This window comes from Scyliorhinus torazame, chromosome 18 (assembly GCF_047496885.1).
Source record: "Scyliorhinus torazame isolate Kashiwa2021f chromosome 18, sScyTor2.1, whole genome shotgun sequence".
Classification (NCBI taxonomy): Eukaryota; Metazoa; Chordata; class Chondrichthyes; order Carcharhiniformes; family Scyliorhinidae; genus Scyliorhinus; species Scyliorhinus torazame.
Window position 1 is genome coordinate 28,677,317 of NC_092724.1, and position 19,407 is coordinate 28,696,723.

At 49.2% G+C, this 19,407-nt stretch overlaps 1 protein-coding gene across 2 annotated transcripts in view; it reads right to left on the reverse strand.

Moving 5' to 3' along the window:
• Positions 1-19,407, reverse strand: part of LOC140395085 (inactive tyrosine-protein kinase PEAK1) — a 139,311-nt gene that overhangs the window by 11,747 nt on the left and 108,157 nt on the right. Inside the window, exons 3-4 of one of the 2 annotated variants that reach the window (XM_072482468.1) lie at positions 3,577-4,268; positions 83-118 (exon numbers count right to left, since the gene is read on the reverse strand). In XM_072482468.1, the coding sequence (XP_072338569.1) occupies positions 83-118; positions 3,577-4,268 (728 nt within the window). The remainder of the gene's footprint in view (positions 1-82; positions 119-3,576; positions 4,269-19,407) is intronic. The other variant, XM_072482469.1, reaches the window with a different exon arrangement.

Genomic DNA, 19,407 nt, shown 5'->3' on the forward strand with positions numbered 1-19,407 from the left:
CCGCTCCCTCTTTTGCCTTCTACCCCCCCCCCCCCCCCCCCCCCCCCCACCCCGGCCAATGAGGATACATAGAAAAGCTTACCGGACCACTGGATCCATTCCCACTTCTGCCTCCTCTCTGAAAAAGTATATTGAAGACCAGAATGGTTAAAGAGTGTTGTGCACAAAGGTATGAATGAGAGAGCTATGGGAGAAGTTGGGCAGCTAAGCTTTGGCACCTTATATTGCATTGGTCCTCATGCTATTTTACCCCTGGAGCATAGAGATTAGTAGCATTCCATTCCACAGGTATTACATCTGGAGTTCTGTGGGGGATGAGAACTTGTGAATTACATAATTGAATCAATGTGGCTCTGAACTACACTCATTCACTTGGTATAACTATGAGCATTTGTTTGCTCATGGTGAATGAACGGAATCCATTTGGCCACTAATGAATGGCATTAATCGAACTCATGACTCCCTTTCACTGATGGTGTAGTGTTATCGTGGTTGTATTGTAATTCACCGACTGACCACTAGGAGTCTCACCAGTATATAAGTGAATGTAAAGTCAGCTGACTGGACACTGGCTGGAGGAAGTTAAAGAGAGAGCTTGCATGTGCATGATTTTGTTGTTGTTCATCTGTTGTCTTGTATATAGTTTACCCCTAATTAATGCTATTAAATCATTTATAACTTTAACTACAAGCGTTCTTGTAATAAATCAGGCCATCCAACAAGAACATTATCGATGGGGTGGCAGAATTGTTGCAACTGTGCTCCCTTCACCATAACCTTCACCCTCCAAAGCTGCATTCCTGTCATCCACTGTGTAGCTTTTCCAAATTTGATGTGAGGCTATGGAGTTGGGCCGATCCCTTGCAATGAAATTAGAAAATCTGGCATGCTGTTGCTTCCTGAGCAACGGTCTCTGAGTCCTGTGTAATTGACCTGGATCCTGAACACTATAGCAGCACCAACAAGTATGTGTTCCAAGAAGGAGCCAGTTTTGTGGTCCTCTCAGCATACCCCTCCCAGGCAGGACTGATCTTACTTCCAATTTTGGAAGACACCATTTTGCCTGAGATGGTTGTAGTACAGGACGGAGTTTGACCCACCCTCCCTCACTCTCCATGTGCCTCTGATTTATCTGCAGCCTCCGCCCCACCCCCTCTCTCCATCCTCACCATGAGTGCTTCACATTGCTGTCGCAGGCTGTGCCATCACCATACCCTTTGCAGTCCAAATCAGAGCCCACCAAGCCCAGCGACATTGACTGTAGGACAGCCCTACCTGCCAGGCTGTGTATTTTTCCTTCCAGGCACACACCCCTTGACCCTACCAGTAACTGGGGTACTCCATGCTTCCAAATTGCTCCTGATGCACAGCCGCTGCTCTTCTGCATTGTCTCCTTTCACTGGGTTCGGACTGTGAGGCCCACATAGCCCCTGGACTGCAGGTCATCTGTGACTCATTTCCATTTCACACTCGGAATGTCTACATGCTCTGACTTCTGTCTGCTAGCCCCTGAACTTAAACGGGTGCCTTGATATAGTTCCCAGTTCCAAAGAGTACTAGAGGCAATAGTGAGCTTCACTATTGACCTGTTTAGTGTCCATGCGAAGCATCCCAAATGTGCCACACAAAATCACACCCACCCTATAATCTGCTGTCTGCGTGAATTCCCACCCAGTAATCCAAGTGTTAGTCCTTAGACCCTTTAGTTTGTCGGCATTTCGTGCAGCCTTGTCGTGGTCTAGCTTCCCTCTCCTCGGTCTTCCCTCTGCCTTCTATTATTCGTCCTCTTCATCCATCTCCTAGTCCCTCTGCCTGCCATTGTGAGCCCTTGCCCTTCCCTCATCTCCCTCCTTGCACGGTCTTCCTCCCACACTGCTCCCTCCAGTGTTTTACCTTCCCCCAACCCAGTACTTGCACAGACCTCCTTCCCCATTGCCTCCCTTGTCTTTGTCTGCCCACCCTCACTCCCACCCTCACCTTGCAACCCACCCTTGGACTTGGGACTTTTGTTGTGGTGGCTGCGGGAGTCCTGCAGCGCGGTGCTGTCCAGATAGACACTGGCGTATGGAACCGGGGTGGAGGGGATGGGGGTGAGACCCCTGTGCTCTCCACCCCCAGATGGTGCTGACTATGAAGAACAGCTTAGCATGGAGGTAGAGGGCAGGAACCAGTCTGCCCCGGCAGAGTGATGAACAGTGTATCAGGGGCAGGGCAGCACCATGACAGGTGAGCACTCACCTCAAAGTCTCTGTTGAACTGAGGGCCGTCTTGTGGATGCCAGCCTTCATCAATTGGGTTTGGCACTGACATGATTGCCCACAAGATTGGAAGGCTTGACGGGACACCGGCGGGCAGCTGTCTTAATGACAATTCATGAGATGCAAATGAATGCAAATGACATTTGTGCCACCTGACAGTAGGAAGAGGGACCCACCATTAAACTTCCATTGGCAGAATCGCAACTTGATTTCATGCCGGCAGGTTTCTGACATTTTGGTTCCCACCAGAGTCACCGTACTTGCCCACCACCAAACCCACCGCCCACCTTGAAGTAGTTGCATAAAATGCAGTGAAAACCTTCCCAATCACATTGCCGGCAGGATTCCTGGGAATTGGTTCAAACACAGAACTTGAAAGGGTGACCTTACTCCATACCTGTGGAGGTTCAGATGCCAACTCATGCCTTTCTAGTTCTTAATTGTCCTCCCTGACCACTATTTTTTTTAAAAAAGTGTTTTTTAAAGAATTTCTATTCTTTCCAGTCTTATTTCCTGAATCAATGTTACAGTACAGAAACAGGCAATTCAACCTCCACCCAACCTTCTTCCTTAACCCTGTCATTATATCCTCCCTAACGATGACATGTCTGCAGAGGATCTATTACTATGTTCTAGCCACCTACAGGTTCAATATATTTATCTATTTTGCTTTGTATTTTTTCACTGATCCACGTGTAAGCAAGTTTGTTTAGTCTGTGCATATTAGCCTGCGTGAGCTCCTTTAAGGCATTCATTCCATTTGCTCTAAACTTATTTTCTTGAGTAGCACCCTGTATCAATCTGCTTAAGCTTCCCCCGATACCTTGAAGGTGTCTCATTCAGACCTGGACACCTCATTTTTAGTTGGAAATATTTGTTTATCCCAGACCGTGCCACATCTCAACTGCAGAAAAAATTCTCTATGCTGTTTTTCCAGGGGGTTCTATTCCTCTGGCCAAAAGTGTCATCTTGTGGATGCAAAGTTAGACTATGTATGGCCCTATCTCCACTCTCTGGGTGACATAAAAGATCCCAGGACACAATTTCACAAAGAGCAAGGTGTTTTTCTATTTGCCTGGACCAACTTCTCTCCCTCAATCAACATCGCTGAAACATCTTCTATCTCATTGTTCTTTGTGGGACTTCGGGGTGTGCTAATTGACTGCCCCATTCTCCTCCACTTCAATAACGGTTAGACTTCAAAAGTAACTCTAGGGCTGAGAAATGCTTCGGGATGTCCTGAGATTTTGAATGTGTGATTTAAATGCAAGTTATTTCTTCTTTCTTATCTATTCTATTAAAGGAAAAACATTTTTACCTTTAAAGCAAACTCATCCTTTGGCGGAAGGGTATATTGGACTCTGTAGTAAATGGCATCTCTGGAGTCACAACTCGCCTCGTCGTCCGACAGCTTGAAGTCTGGCCAGTCCTTGTCGCTAAACTTTATCTTGGCATTCTCCTTATCCATGAAGAATGCGTTGTATTTTTCACAAATGCTTTGCAGAGATATTACACATTGATTGGTGAGCATTCTGAACATATCCACCTGATTTTCAAAGTTAAACCAATTCCGTAGTTCCAGGTCTGAAATGCAAAAGTTCAATTTCTCCAATTTCTTCTGGGGTTTGCTGTCGTGATAGTAGCTGGCAGATCCATCCAGACTTCGAGACTTTATCATCCCTGACCTTCTACTACTGTAAGAACTTGGGAGGTTGAATTTTTCATCAGTGTTCATTGGACTGCAAGGGGTGCTATTACTTGTCTTCTGTTCATAGACACCATATAGTGGGTTACTTATTTGAAGGCCAGGGGAGCACGGAAGGCTCCTTGTTAAACCAAGCTGACTCCCACCAGGAGCGGAGTTTGTTCTGCTGAGTGTCTTCTTTGGAAGAGGGGGTGGCTTCGAGTTGTCAAGGGACCTCTGGTCAGCCGGCTTTCCTTGGGAGGCCATTAACTTTTCACTCACGCTGTTGAGAATCTCTGTAAACGTTGTACTGGAACAGACTTCAGCTGCAAAGCAGAAAAGAACACATCTCTTACAGTTAATCGAGTTGTCTTTACAGAAATAGCACAGAATCGCAGAATTGTTACAGTGCAGAAGGAGGCCATTTGGCCCATTTTGTGTGCGCCTGCTCCACCTTCGAACCTTAGCCCCGCACAATTCTGCCTTTCCAAATAACAACCAAATTCCCCCTTGAATACCTCGATTGTACCTAACATTGCACTTTTAATTCCAGATTTTTATTGAATTCACATTCCACCATCTGCCATGGCAGGATTCAACTCTCAGTCTCCAGGGCATTATCCTGGAGCCTGGATTACTAGTCCAGTAAAAATACCACTATGCCACCGTCTTATTTGTAGGGAACATTTCGAAAAGGTTTCTCCCAGATAGTGCTGTATACCATCAGAGTTTAAAACTTAATGGTATAGTTAATATTTTTGTAATCTAGCAAATTACTGGGCGGCACAGTAGCACAGTGGTTAGCACTGTGGCTTTACAACTCCAGGGTCCCAGGTTCGATTCCCAGCTTGGGTCACTGTCTGTGCAGAGTCTGCATGTTCTCCCCGTGTCTGCGTGGGTTTCCTCCGGGTGGTCCGGTTTCCTCTCACAGCCCAAAGATGTGCAGGGTAGGTGGATTGGCCATGCTAAATTGCCCTTAGTGTCCAATAAGGTTAGGTGGGGTTACTGGGTTACGGGGATGGGGTGGAGGTGTGGGCTTAAATGGGGTGCTCTTAACAAGGGCTGGTGCAGACTCGATGGGCAGAATGGCCTCCTTCTTGCTTTAAATTCTATGATTCTATGATATTGCCAACATTAGCTCCTTAGTCCTATTTTAAAAAGTAACCGTGATTGTGTCTTTTTGGTTAATCATTTAATGATTTCATGATATCTAAGAAAGTTCGTCAATGAATTAGTTACTGGTAAATTGTCAGTAACTGGTTTCTCTGGTCATTTTGCCTCCAGATTCCCTACTGTATATCATTAAGTAATTTAGGTTGTGATAACATACAACGACATTACAATGAGAAAGAGAACAACTGATTCCATTGACTCTACCACAAAGTGTAAAAGGGGTATATCTTTCTTTCCTAATGATGTAATCACAGTTTAAGTGCACTTCAGCAAATGTTTGGAACTGAATTTCAATTCAGTCAACAAGGGAAAACCAAAGGAGAAGCGACTTTAAGGAACAACGGGGTTTGATTTGGAGTTTTCTGCCACCACCCATCCTGGGTGGCGAAGAAATTAAATCTATTTTGGGGCCTAAAAGGCTTCATTTACATTGGATCGGCAAGCAACTGGGGGCCAGAGAGGTGCAGATCCCTGAGGCTGTGCAATATCGGGCTGTCCCAGCCAACAATAAGGGCGAGGAGCGTGGGACAACTGCGTCCCCGATTATTTGTTATGGAGCTTAGAGGAACATTCCTGAGTTTACCAAACTGGGCCTCTTCTTCTCTATTGCCTCTTGAGTTAATCGGAAAGTCCGTGCTCGTTCAGTTCTCCCCTCAATTGCCAATCAGGCACTCTGTTAGTCATGGGACCTAATTTGCACATTAGGAGGGACTGACCATTTGAAACAGATAAACGGGCAGGGTGGCCTCTTTCAAAAGGGAAGTGGGCCAATCATCAGGGCAGGAACCTGACAATGCCGATTTTCCCGACGTGCAACTCTTCCCAGCACCGTTTCAATTCAGGAATCTCACAATACTATTGACATTTATGCCTTTTACTTTGGGGGATTACTGTATTTAACCATGTGTTTTGCATTAACAATCTTTTAACATCTGACTTCTTTTGCAGAATAACCGCAGCAGAAACTGATTTCTATCAGATTACGCAAATTAATGTAGGGTGCGATTTAATGGAAACATTTCTAAGTGTCGTTTTGGAGTGGACTGACGAGGTGTTTCCCGACAGCCATGTTGGTGAGATTGCGGGCCGTATTTAATGGTACGTAGTACCGAGAATGAGCCCCCATACCCACCTCATCATTACTGGCTGTCTCGCCGTCTGATTTGCCAGACTCGTGCCTCAGCGTCTCGCCGCTAACAAGGGAGGTGGGGGCTGCTTTTAAATGCTCCCTCACGCTCACTCCCAGTCAACACACAAGTATGGCAGTGCGTAAACCTGTGCCCCGCCTTGGGAATGAAGACCTGGCCATCCTTCGAGACGCTGTGGATGAGAGACGGGCCATCCTGTTCCCCCGAGGGGGTCGGAGGACCAACAGCAGGGTCAGCAATACCGCCTGGGAGGCAATGGCAGCGGCTGTCAGTGCGGGCAGCATGACCATGAATGTCAGAAGACCAATGACCTTCACCGACTTGCAAGGGTAAGTTACCACTTCTCTCCTGGCATCAGTTCAGCCTGCCGCTCCTCACCGTGCCCCCCCCCCCCCCCGCCCCCCCCCCCCACCGCCACACAAATCACTGGCTGACTCCTCGCACCCGCCCCACATCCCATTTTCGTGCTTGTTCCTCAACATCCCCTGGCAACCACCAGCATAACCCCTTCATGTCCAGTTGCGGTGCGCACACATGCCATCTGCCAGTGACCCCCCCTGATCCATCAAGCGTGCGGCTTACAAAGCCCTCTCTTTGTCCCCGCAGGAGAAGATAGCCCATAATAAGTGGGAAAGGGCTAAGATCGGGACGGAGTACCAGAGATCCGAGTTCTCACCCCTATGGGGAAAGGGTCCCGGAGTTCGCGAGGTTGACTGGGGAGAGAGCTGTCACCGACAGCGAGGTTGGCCTGTGCCACAGAGGTGAGGATCCACTGCCCCTTCACCCAGATGACCTGCCACAAGTGAGTTGTTCACGTCGGAAAAAAATGATCCTTTCCTCTCACTGACCACATGTCCGTTCTCTCGCAGGACCTCCATCTATGGGGCTTAGCCATTCGGAGTCCCCCGTCCCCCCCCCTCACCACATAAGAGACCACCTCGGAGGATAGCTCCGAGGAGACCACCATTGAGGCATCACAGTTATCACCTCCACTTTCCACTGGTGCAGAGACACACAACTCGGTGAGCGACATTAGTGGACAGGCTTCTGGGGCACAATCTGGTGAGCACCACACAACTGCTGCTGCACATCCAAGGGAGTCAGAAGTTGGATCTTCTGGATCCCAGGATTCTGCTGAGCCCCTGAGCAAAGTTATCCCAGAGCTGATGCAGATGCTAGGACACAGCCGATGAGATTCAGGAGTGGTGTCAGTGGAAACCATTTGTGGTCAGTGATGAACATTATTTCAGACCTTATAAGATGTGACACCATTCTTTGCCAGTCAGAAGTAATATTAAAAAAAAAAATCAGACATCCGACGCAGCCAATGTTCTTGATCAAAAGGATATTGTTATTAATCAGGAAACTCTTAACACTCCTTCCCTGTTTAACATCTGTAGCCATGCTTTTCTAAGTGAGTGCTGCACAGTTTAATCGCTTGCTGTTTAGTCAATAATGTTCAGTTTAAACTAGCTACGCAGTGATGGCAGAGCAAGGGTGAAGTTTCTGTAGCAACAATGGTCAAATGTAACACTTATTAACCAAATGATTTGAAGAAAGGCTAGCATACTTGTATTTCGTTCTGCAATGTCACTGTGGTGAGACCACTGTGTTGTATTGTGCTGCCACAGTATTACGTGTTGGATAGTATTGCCACTATGTTACATGTTATACGGTTTTGGCTCTGCCCGTGGCTCCTCCCCCTAGGGCCTGGGTATATAAGCTGTCGATCTCTGACACTGCCTCATTCTGGGGCACGCTGCCAGTCCTGTTGTAAGTCAATTAAAGCCATAGTTAATTCATTCTGCGTTCTCCGTCTTAATTGATGGCATATCAATTTAATTGACTTACGTTAAATTAAAGAGCTGTTTAACATGGATCCGGGCCTCAATCCGGACCTCCTGCAGATAGACCCCCAATCAGCCGACGCCGATGTCATCTTCACACTCTGGCTACGCTGTCGAGAATCTTTCATCAATTCTGCCGCCGTCGCCGTCACCGAGGAACACAAGCTGTGAGCCCTCATCTCCTGGGTGAGCCCGCAGATTTTTCTCATCTTCCGGGACGCGGCCTCGTTTGATGAAGCCATTACTCTCTTGAAAGGACGGTATGTGAGGTGGGTTAATGGACTGTTCGCCAGGCACCTCCTTGCCACGCGGCGTCAGCGCCCTGGAGAGTCACTGGCAGAATTTCTGCACGTTTTGCGGGTGCTCGCCAGGGCCTGCAACTGCGAGGCGGTGTCGGCTACTAAGCACCCTGAACTTCTGATTTCGGGACGCTTGCCGACATTGATTCACACTGCGTTAGCCAGCACCCGCTAGAGAGGGAGACACTCGACCTCCGGGAAACGGTGCAGCTTGCTGAATTGCTGGAGATGGCCTTCCCAAACATGGGTGCCTATGCCTCCGACCATGCGGCACCCTCGTGGACGTCATCTTCGACGCCATTTTTGAAGTCCACCGCCGCATCTCCGACGCCATTTTTGAAGTCCACCGCCGCATCTCCGACGCTATTTTTGAAGTCCACCGCCGCCTCCCGGAACCCCGGCTTGCTCGTCCGTCAGCTGGCCTCTGCTACTTTCGACCGGCCCGCCCGCTGTCTGAAGCCCACCCGCCATCCGAAGCCAGCCCGCCATCCCGTGGCCGCCTCCATCACCCTAGACCAGTCTCGGCCTCGTCACCTCGCAAAATCTACGATGGCGGTCTGGATCAACGGCCACGAGACGGCCTGCCATTTTGACTCCGGGAGCACAGACAGCTTCATACACCCGGACACAGTACGGCGCTACTCCCTTCCCATTTTACCCACAGCCCAGAGAATCTGCCTGGCCTCTGGGTCGCATACCGTGCAAATCCGTGGGTGCTGTGTCGTGACTCTCACGGTACAGGGCGTAGATTTAAACATTTTTAGACTCTACATCCTCCCACACCTCTGCACGAAAGTTCTTCTGGGTCTCGGCTTCCAGTGCCAACTCCAGAGTATCACCCTGAAGTTTGATGGACCCCTGCCCCCACTCACCATCTGTAGCCTCTGTAGCCTCTCAAACCTTGAGGTCGCCCTGTAGCCATCTGGGATGGCCACTTCCAGAATACAAAATGGACATTTGCAAAGATTGCAGGGAAAAATGGACAATGTTAAGAAAGCAAGCAGGCACAGAGCCTGTCTGGATATTGGAGCCGTAGCTCCCAGACGAGACTGAAACTGTAGGCCCATTAGCATATGGATGGCCCATCTCCGGGAACAAAGGGAGATACTTAAGTAACCGATCTGGCTCCAGACCTCGCGGCGCCAGTTCCCCAAACTGAAAGCAGAAAACAAAGCAGGCCAACGGCCACCTAGGACACGCCCAGCCATCAGGGCACTGTAGCCATCTGGGATGGCCACGTCCCGATTACAAAATGGACACCTGCAAAGAATGCAGGGAAAATTGGACAATGCTAAGAAACAAGCAGGTGCAAGCTCTGTCTGTTGATTAGAACCTTAAACTCTCAGACAGGACAGAAACTACCAAACAATCTACATATTAATGAGCCATCTCCGGGGACAAAAGGGAAACATTTAGATACACAATGTTAGGACAGACTCCCCGGCGCCAGAAGAAGCTAAGACAAAGCAGACTGACAGTCACCAGGACATGCCCAGCGATCAGGGAACCACCCCTCTATTGGAGGAAAATCGATACAGATGATTGGGAAAGACCCAATTAGTTGAGGCCAAGTTTAAGGCCCGCCCAAAAGCGCGCAAAGCCCTTTTCCGTATAAAAGATATCCCCCAAGGGAGAAACGCTCTCCTTGCTTTGGCTCTCACTGAAGAGAGAGACCTGCCTAGCAGCTGCATCAGACCAAGTAAGTCCCAAGTCAACGCACGCTACGAGATAGATGCTCCCAGTTGCTATCCTGTAAACAGCTCAACCCAGCAGCCTCAGAACCAAGCAACGGCCATTGTTCCTCTGACTGAGTGGGCACCCGAAGCTAAGTATAGGCTTTAGTAATAGTGGTAGTTTAGTTTGTAGAGTTTATGCATGAGTAGATTTGACTGTGTGTAAATAAATGAGCATTGCTTTTGAACTTACTAACTGGTGTATCGAGTCATTGATCAGTATTCGGTTCTAAAGTGGTGTCGAAAGATACCTGGCGACTCTTGAGCAAACGTGATTAAACAGAACCAAATTAAGAGCCAACCAAAAGTTAGCAACATTTACTGGCGACATCTGACTCAACTTAGAAGTGGCCTAACCACTCCGAGGGAACTCACAATTTGAATTGAGAATCCAATTGGGAACAGAAAAACCACAAGCGTCAAAACAGTACTGATCAAGCCTCTGAGATTCGGAAGTGTGTTAATGCATGCGTACTAACAGGGATATAAGGTAAACCTGAGAGATTTTGTTGCGTAAAACTGTCGGACGTTTTGTAGGCCAGAAATTAGCGTAAGCCGTACCCGTGTTTACATCACCGCTTTATCACCCCCTGTTCCAAATTCGGTAGAGATCCTAGAAGAGAAAATGGCAATGAAGGCAATGGAATGCCTTATGAACCCCCAGGAATTCGAGGTTGCAGCGACCAGTAGTCGGACAGTGTCCCGTTTGGGAAGATGAGATCAGAAAATATCTCAAAGGGAAAGGATGGCCCCTTTGGAGTGAATTCTGTGATAATGAGGAAACAGGACCCGGGCGTATAGGACATACTTGGTGGGAGAACCTGTCAGAGATCCACAAGAAGAGCTTGGGAAAAGCTCGCAAGCCGATGACAATCGTGTCCTGTTTGGCACAATTGCGAGGCACAGGGGAGGTCGTTAGGACGCTCCGTAGAGAGATAGAGGAGAGAGACAGAACAAGTGAGGTAGACGAGAGTGAGGTAGAGAAAGAGAATCAAGATCTGAAAGAGCAGTTAGCAGCAAGGGACAGAGAGGTGGATGATGCCAAGAGGGCACATCAGTCTTGTCTCGCGCATTTGAACAGTTTTCAGACACAATACGATAAGGCCTACCAGGACACGTAATGTGCAGTCTTGGTAAGACAAGAAACAGAACAGCAAGTTGAGAAACTGCAGAAACAGTGCAATGATTTAAAAGCAGCCCTACGAGCACTCCATACTGCCACAACAGAACAAAGGCAGAGCTCAGTAGATCACGCAAAATGCCGGAAGCAAATTGCAGAATTGCAATCTCTGCTGTCCGTGCAAAATGGATTTCAAAGTACATTTGGACCCCAATTAAATCAAGAAAACGGCCCCGATTGGCAGGAATTGAACGAGACTGCCATAGATACGTACATGGGACATGTACGCAGGAACAACCCCAGAAAAGGAAAGCGCCCCAACCCCCAACCCGAACAGGCAGAACACCCCCCCATGAATCCTGTGACCACACACCGCAGGGCCGCAGCAGAAGGAGACGCAGATTTCCTTTATACAACCCCGTTAACTGTGACCCAATTACGGGACGCGTGTGGAAAAATTACACGGTTCCTTCCCACATCCGACCCCCACCAATTTTTCGCGAAAGTCAAACAACAGGCAACCATGTACGGCCTGGCTGAAAAGGAGCAAGTGAAGCTCGCAGTTCTAAGCCTCGACCCTTCAGTCGTAGCAGCCCTTCCTGAGAATGTAGGAGGAGGCACACTCCAAGAGATGCACACAGCGATCCTTGATGCGATCAGCTTTAACAGAGGAGACCCCGTAGAAGGCCTAAATAAGTGTAGGCAAAAGAAGACAGAGCACCCCACAGCGTTTGCTGGACATTTGTGGATTCACTTCACCGCAGTTTTTGGAGAGTTAGCCCGCGCCCATTTGTCCCCAGATAATATGGCCAAATGGACCCGAATTCTAGTCTCCCACACCACAGAAGCGGGACAAAAAGCTTGCGCAAATTATGACCCCCTCAGATGAGACCCACAATGAAACATGGGTTTTGAAGAGATTGTCCCGCACTTGGGAACAATCAATTGCAGGCAAAACAGCATTGATAACACCCGATGAAGAGCAGGCAGAAATGAACCCAGTTAAAGCACACCAGAACCCCGCATGGGTAAATGAGGGCAGGACCAGCCAACCCCAGCCAAAGCCTCAAGAATGTTTTAATTGTGGGCAGCTAGGGCACTTTGCACGAGAGTGCAACGCGCCCCAGAAGCAGCAGAGAAACCAACAGACAGGCACCCTAAACAAGAATAGGGCAAAGCCGATCCATAGCGTTAGCACCCGTTCAGAGAGTACAGACATGAACGGCACCGACTGGCGGTGTTTGGGCTCCCCAACTTGGGTCTGCGACACCCTGTATTGGCTCTTTTGATCAGTATTCGGGTTTGAACCTTGTGGCGGTATCGAGAGATACCTGGCGACTCTAGAGCAAACATCATTAGGATTAAGGAAGGCGACCATATTGACCGCCATTTTCAGAGCCAACCAAAGAGAGCAACAGCCCCTCCCTCACTCTTTGCCAACCTCACCCCAGACTGTGAGCCCGTCGCCACTAAGAGCAGACGATACAGTGCTCGGGACATGACCTTCATCAGGTCGGAGGTTCAGCGGCTACTGCGGGAAGGGATCATAGAGGCCAGTAACAGCCCCTGGAGAGCTCAAGTGGTGGTCGTCAAGACTGGGGAGAAGCATTGGATGGTCATCGACTACAGTCAGACCATCAACCGGTACACGCAGCTCGATGCGTACCCCCTCCCACGCATATCTGACATGATCAATCAGATTGCGCAGTACCGGGTCTTGTCCACCGTGGACTTGAAGTCCCCGTACCACCAGCTCCCTATCCGCCCGGAGGACCGCCAGTACACTGCCTTCGAGGCAGCTGGCCGCCTCTACCACTTTCTCTGGGTTGTCTTCGGTGTCACCAATGGGGTCTCGGTCTTCCAGCGAGCGATGGACAGAATGGTTGACCAGTATGGGCTGCGGGCCATGTTCCCGTATCTAGATAACGTCACCATCTGTGGCCATGATCAGCAGGACCACGGCGCTGACCTCAAGAAATTCCTCCACGCTGCCCAGCTCCTTAATCTGACATATAATAAGGAGAAATGCGTTTTCCGCACAACCCGACTAGCCATCCTTGGCTACATCGTGGAAAATGGAGTCCTAGGGCCCGACCCCGACCGCATGCCTCCTGCAAACCCCCCCACCCCCCCCCCACCCCCCCCCCCCCCCCACCCCCGCCACTGCCCCAAGGCCCTGAAGAGATGCCTGGGGTTCTTTTCGTACAATACCCAGTGGGTACCCAATTATGCGGACAAGGCCCGCCTACTCATCAAATCCACCATTTTTCCCCTGACGGCTGAGACTTGCCTGGCCTATGACTGCATCAAGGCGGATATTGCCAAGGCCACGATGCACGTTGTGGATGAATCCATCCCGTTCCAGGTAGAGTGCGATGCGTCTGACTTTGCCCTGGCCGCTACCCTCAACTAGGCAGGAAGGCCCGTGTCTTTCTTCTCCCGTACCCTCCAGACTTTTGAAATTTGGCACTCCTCCGTCAAAAAGGAAGGCCAAGCCATTGTGGAAGCTGTGCGATATTGGAAGCATTACCTGGCCGGCAGGCGATTCACTCTCCTCACTGACCAACGGTCGGTTGCCTTCATGTTCAGTGACACACAGCGGGGCAAGATCAAGAACGATAAGGTATTGAGGTGGAGGATCGAACTCTCCACCTACAACTATGATATCCAGTATCGACCTGGGAAGCTTAATGAGCCCCCGGATGCCCTTTCCCGTTGTACTTGTGCCAGTGCACAAGTAGACCGACTGCCGGCCCTCCACAATGACCTCGGTCATCCGGGGGTCACCCGGCTTTTCCATTACATCAAGGCCAGCAACCTGCCTTACTCCATCGAGGAGGCCAGGAACTATGACCATTGACTGCCAGGTCTGCGCGGAATGCAAACCACACTTCTATCGGCCAGAGCACGCCTGGTAAAGGCCTCATTCCCCTTTGAACGCTTCAGCATTGATTTCAGAGGGCTCCTCCCCTCCACTGATCATAACGTGTACTTCCTCAACATCCTTGACGAGGACTCACGTTTCCCTTTCACCATCCCATGCCCTGACATGACCTCTGCCACAGTCATCAAGGCCCTGAGCAGTGTCTTCACCTTGTTCGGTTTCCCCACTTACATCCATAGTGATCGGGGTTCCTCCTTCATGAGTGATGAGCTGCGTCAGTTCCTGCATAGCAAGGCATCGCCTCAAGCAGGACTACCAGCTACAATCCCCGGGGGAACGGACATGTGGAGAGGGAGAACGCGACGGTCTGGAAGGCCGTCCTTCTTGCCCTACGGTCTAGAGGTCTCCCAGTCTCCCGCTGGCAGGAGGTCCTTCCCAATGTGCTCCACTCCATCCGGTCGCTTCTCTGCCCCGCTACTAATGTGACCCCCCACGAGAGGATGTTTGCCTTCCCCAGAGCGTCCACCTCAGGGGTCTCGCTCCTGACCTGGCTGACGGTTCCAGGGCCCGTCCACCTCCTCGGACATGTGAGGACTCATAAGTCGGATCCTCTGGTAGAGAGGGCCTTCTCCTCCATGCGAATCCCCAGTACGCCTACGTGGCTCACCATGACGGGCGGGAGGATACAGTCTCCCTTTGGGATTTGGCACCCGCAGGTTCCCCAGCGACTGTCACCAGCGCTCCCGACTCTATTCCTCCCTCTCCACTACTACTCAACCCAACCCTATACCCCCTTCCCCCCTTGCTGCCACCCGCCTGAGAACACAGAAGCTGTTTTGCTCCCGGACACGCAGGCCTCAACACTTGAAAATGAAATGAAATGAAAATTGCTTATTGTCACAAGTAGGCTTCAATGAAGTTACTGTGAAAAGCCCCTAGTCGCCACATTCCGGCACCTGTTCGGGGAGGCTGGTACAGGAATTGAACCGTGCTGCTGGCCTGCTTGGTCTGCTTTAAAAGCCAGCGATTTAGCCCAGTGTGCTAAACCAGCCCCTAAACTTCAGCCGACTACAATACCCACACCACAGCCGGAACTGAGGCGGGCACGGCGGACAATCAAAGCCCCCGTCAGACTCAATATCTGACGCAACTTGTTCACTTCACCCCCGCCGGACTTTTCTTTTAAACAGGGGGTGAATGTGGTGAAACCGCTGTGTTGTATTGTCCTGCTACAGTATTACGTGTTGTACAGTATTACCACTATATTACATGTTGTACGGTTTTGGCTCTGCCTGTGGCTCCTCCCCCTAGGGCCTGGGTATATAAATTGTCGACCTCTCACCCTGCCTCATTCTGGGGCACGCTGCCAGCTCTGTTGTAAGTCAATTAAAGCCATAGTTAATTCACTCTGCGTTCTCCGTCTTGATTGATGGCATATCAGTCACAGGCCATATTGATCCATGCTTGTACTTTAAAAGCTGCATGTTTTGCCTTTATTTCGTGTCACCGAGGTTTAAGGCCGCATGCATTGCACTATTGTTTGATATGGCCGCATGCATTGATGCATTGGTATTATTGTGCATTCGTTTGTTTGGGAATTTTGAGTTCAAGTACGCAACTAAAACAGATACAGCAACTCATTATTTTCTTCTGTACTTTAATCCGTGTCTGTTGGGACACTTTTAGTAAAATGTCCACACTGCTGCAAAAATAACCTTAAAAAAAAAAATCCATTTCAAAGTTCTGTTTCCGAAAAGCAGTTATGGGATTATGGTTTGTGGTGTGAGCTTGTTTTTTGGCAGAAGTCTAGTTACATTTTTTGAAGCTATTATTATGTAACAGCCTCAGAAAAAGTGTGTGTGGGGGGGGGGGTATTTTCAACTGCCAGTTCTCTGTGTTTTCTTGCCTCAAGCACTGGCAGAAATCCAGAAGGAAAAAAAACCCCAATGGGATCAGGATTCTTACTTCCCCGTTTTACTGGGTTTTTTTTTCTCCTTCTGGGTAACAATTGCAAATTGGGGTTGGCAGTGGCAAGGGATGGGGTGGGGTTGGGGAGTTGGGGGGGGGGGGTTGAGTTGGGCGGTGGAGGAGGGAACCCCATTAATGCTCAAAGCCCACTTGCTGCAACTTATGGACAAGCTTGTCGCAGTGTAGAGGTCAGTAACCCGCAATGAAACAAAGGGGAGGCTGTATAAAGATGCCAAATAGAGTACTTACACCAATTGTAGGCCCCACTTGCGGTTTTCAGTGACAAATAGGAAGAGTGAACACCCCTCTTGCAACACCAGATGCTGTATGATCTACCCTGCCAGTCCAGGGACTATTAGAGGCCCCTCGTAAAAAGAAGCTGCAAACTCACCATTTTTTAATAAAGAATTGGCCAAGGGAGACACAGGGGTCGGAATTCTCCGGCCGTTGTGATTCTCTGTTTCTACCTGCAGCGCAGACCCATCCACTGGTTTCCCTGTGGCGTGGGGTGACTGCAATGGGAAATCCTATTGACAAGCAGCGGGGCTAGTGTATCCCGCCCCCACGGAACGGCGCGTCGCCAAGAAACGCGGGACTGAGGGATCGGAGAATCCAGCCCAAGCTCGCTCCATCGGAGTGCTGAAAGAAGGTCTGGCCCAATCAAGGCCATGGTTGCCTCCCCACCTCACCCCAGCTGCGACCTGCTGACCATCTCAGCGTGGCAGCTGGCTGATTTGTCACCCGCTCAGAACTGGCAAGCTGCAATGAAATACGCCTGCAGCTCACCAGCGGCATTGCCAAAATGCCTGGGCCTCAAAATGTCTCACCGCGGCATGAATGGATGGACAGAGTGGCCACTAATCCAACTAGCTACACGTTTTTGGTAATTTCTTTAAAACCGCACCTTAAATTTCATTCTCGGATTTAAAGAAAAACTAAGCAACCCTTTGAGCAAGTGCGTTTATGTCACAACTGTATGCTTGAACGCCAGGATTTTCTTCATCAAGATTCCAAGTTCTTTAACTGAAATCCCTGTGCCGACTCATGACAGTTTTCACTCTTATCCTTCCTCAGTCAATTTTCTTCTTAATTTCCTTCACCCACCAGCCACAATAGCTTAAGGAGGAATGTTCTACCCCCCCCGCCCCCCTGCCGAGAGTGTTTCTTGCCAGCGGGAGGTGGCTTGCTATTGACAGAGGGGGTAGGGCAAAAGGATGTTTCTCGTTGTGGGAGAGAGCAGAACTAAGGGGCAGAGTTTAAATACAAGGGGTCTCCCTTTTAAAACAGAGGTGAGGAGGCATTTTCTTTCCCTCATGGGTCGTGAGTCTGTGGAATTCTTTTCCCCCAGAGAATGCTCAGCACAGGGCTAAATCGCTGGCTTTTAAAGCAGACCAGGGCAGGCCAGCAGCACGGTTCAATTCCCGTACCAGCCTCCCCGAACAGGCACCGGAATGTGGCGACTAGGGGCTTTTCACAGTGACTTCATTTGAAGCCTACTTGTGACAATAAGCGATTTTCATTTTTCATTTTCTTTGAATATATTTAAGGCTGAATTGGTGTGGATTCTTGATTGACAATGGGTATGGGGGTAGGGAGGAAAGTGGAATTGAGGCAACAGTCAGATCAGCCTTGATCTTACTGAAGGACAGATCAGGCTCGACGGGCCGAATGGCCTACTCTACTTCCAATTTGTATGTTCGTATGTAGCAACAAAGGTTTTTCAGAATACAGTGGATCAGGTGACATTAAGCCCCAGCATCACCCCTCCCCTCCCCCCCCCCCTACTCCCTCAAGTCGCTGCGGCCAAAAATAATATTCTTCAATGTTTTCATTAAATAAACAATAGGGAATTCATGGATAGGGAAGCAATGCCAGGAGCTTGGGTGAAACATGGCCAAAGAGGGAAGTGGAACCTGCTGGAGGGGAATCCAAAAATAAAATCATTCTCAAAGGACTGGAGTGCTGGAGGGAAAACTAAGGGGGGAAACTAAGGGGAAACAATGTAGAGTAGAGCCTGCTGGACACTGATTGAAACCACTAACTAGGGAACTTGGAAAGGTTATCCATCTGATGAGGTTGAGGGCTAGAGCGAAGAACTTCAATCAAAGAAGGCACAGTTTTGACAACATAAACCCTGGAATGGTGGCAAGTGGTGGGTGATGTAAAAGCTCAACATTGTGGTCCATGACATGATGGGCACAATCAGACTCTGCCCTGTCGCTTGATTGTCAGCCCATGGATTCCTAAAGTTATTGGGGAATCACTTTATTGGTGGAGAATCTCTCAACAGGAACAAAATCACTTCTTCCTCCTTCAGAAGGTTAGTTATTATCAATATTTCTAAGTCTTATGCAGGAGACAAAAGATAGCTCCCAAAAAGCAGAGCTTCACAGAATCCCTACAGTGCAGAAGGAGGCCATTCAGCCCATCGAGTCGACACCGACCCTCCGAAAGAGCACCCCGCCAAGGCCCACTCCCCCACTCTCGCCCTGTAACTCTGTAACCCCACCTAAACTACACATCTTTGTACCCAAAGGGGCAATTTTAGCATGGCCAATTCATCTAACCTGCACATCTTCAGACTGTTAATATAATGGGACACCTGACCAATTTTGGTGCGCTTAATATTTTTAACATCTGGTAATAAATTGGATGAAATTGCAGGGAAAATTTCGACAGTTACAATGATAGCAAAGTAAAAGGGAGAGCAAATAATGCAGAACCATTTAGCGACTACCAAAGGATCTAGTCAGTTCGGTAACATCATAGGTAGCAAGTAGTATTCAGTGTGGATAAATGTCATTGTATAGGTGAAAGCTCAATAACCTTTTTTGTCATAAGTAGGCTTACATTAACACTGCAATGAAGTTACTATGAAAATCCCCTAGGCGCTACATTCCAGCACCTGTTCGGGTACACAGAATGTCCAAATTACCTAACAGCACATCTTTCGGGACTTATGGGGGGAAACCGGAGCACCAGGAGGAAACCCACGCAGACACGGGGAGAACGTGCAGACTCCACACAGCTAGTTACCCAAGCCGGAATCGAACCTGGGGCCCTGGGGCTGTGAAACACCAGTGCTAACTACTGTGCTACCGTGCCGCCCATTCACAAGCTTCACTGTGATGAGGTGACACAGTTGACATGAGTAGGTTAGGAGTAAGAAGCAGGTTTCTCTAAAAGGGTAGTAGATGTGGTGAATGTAAATACAGTTAATTCACCAGTTATGTTCTATGTTATTAACCCTGTGGGTTTTATCTGTGGACCATTGTGTGGCTAGACCCACAGGG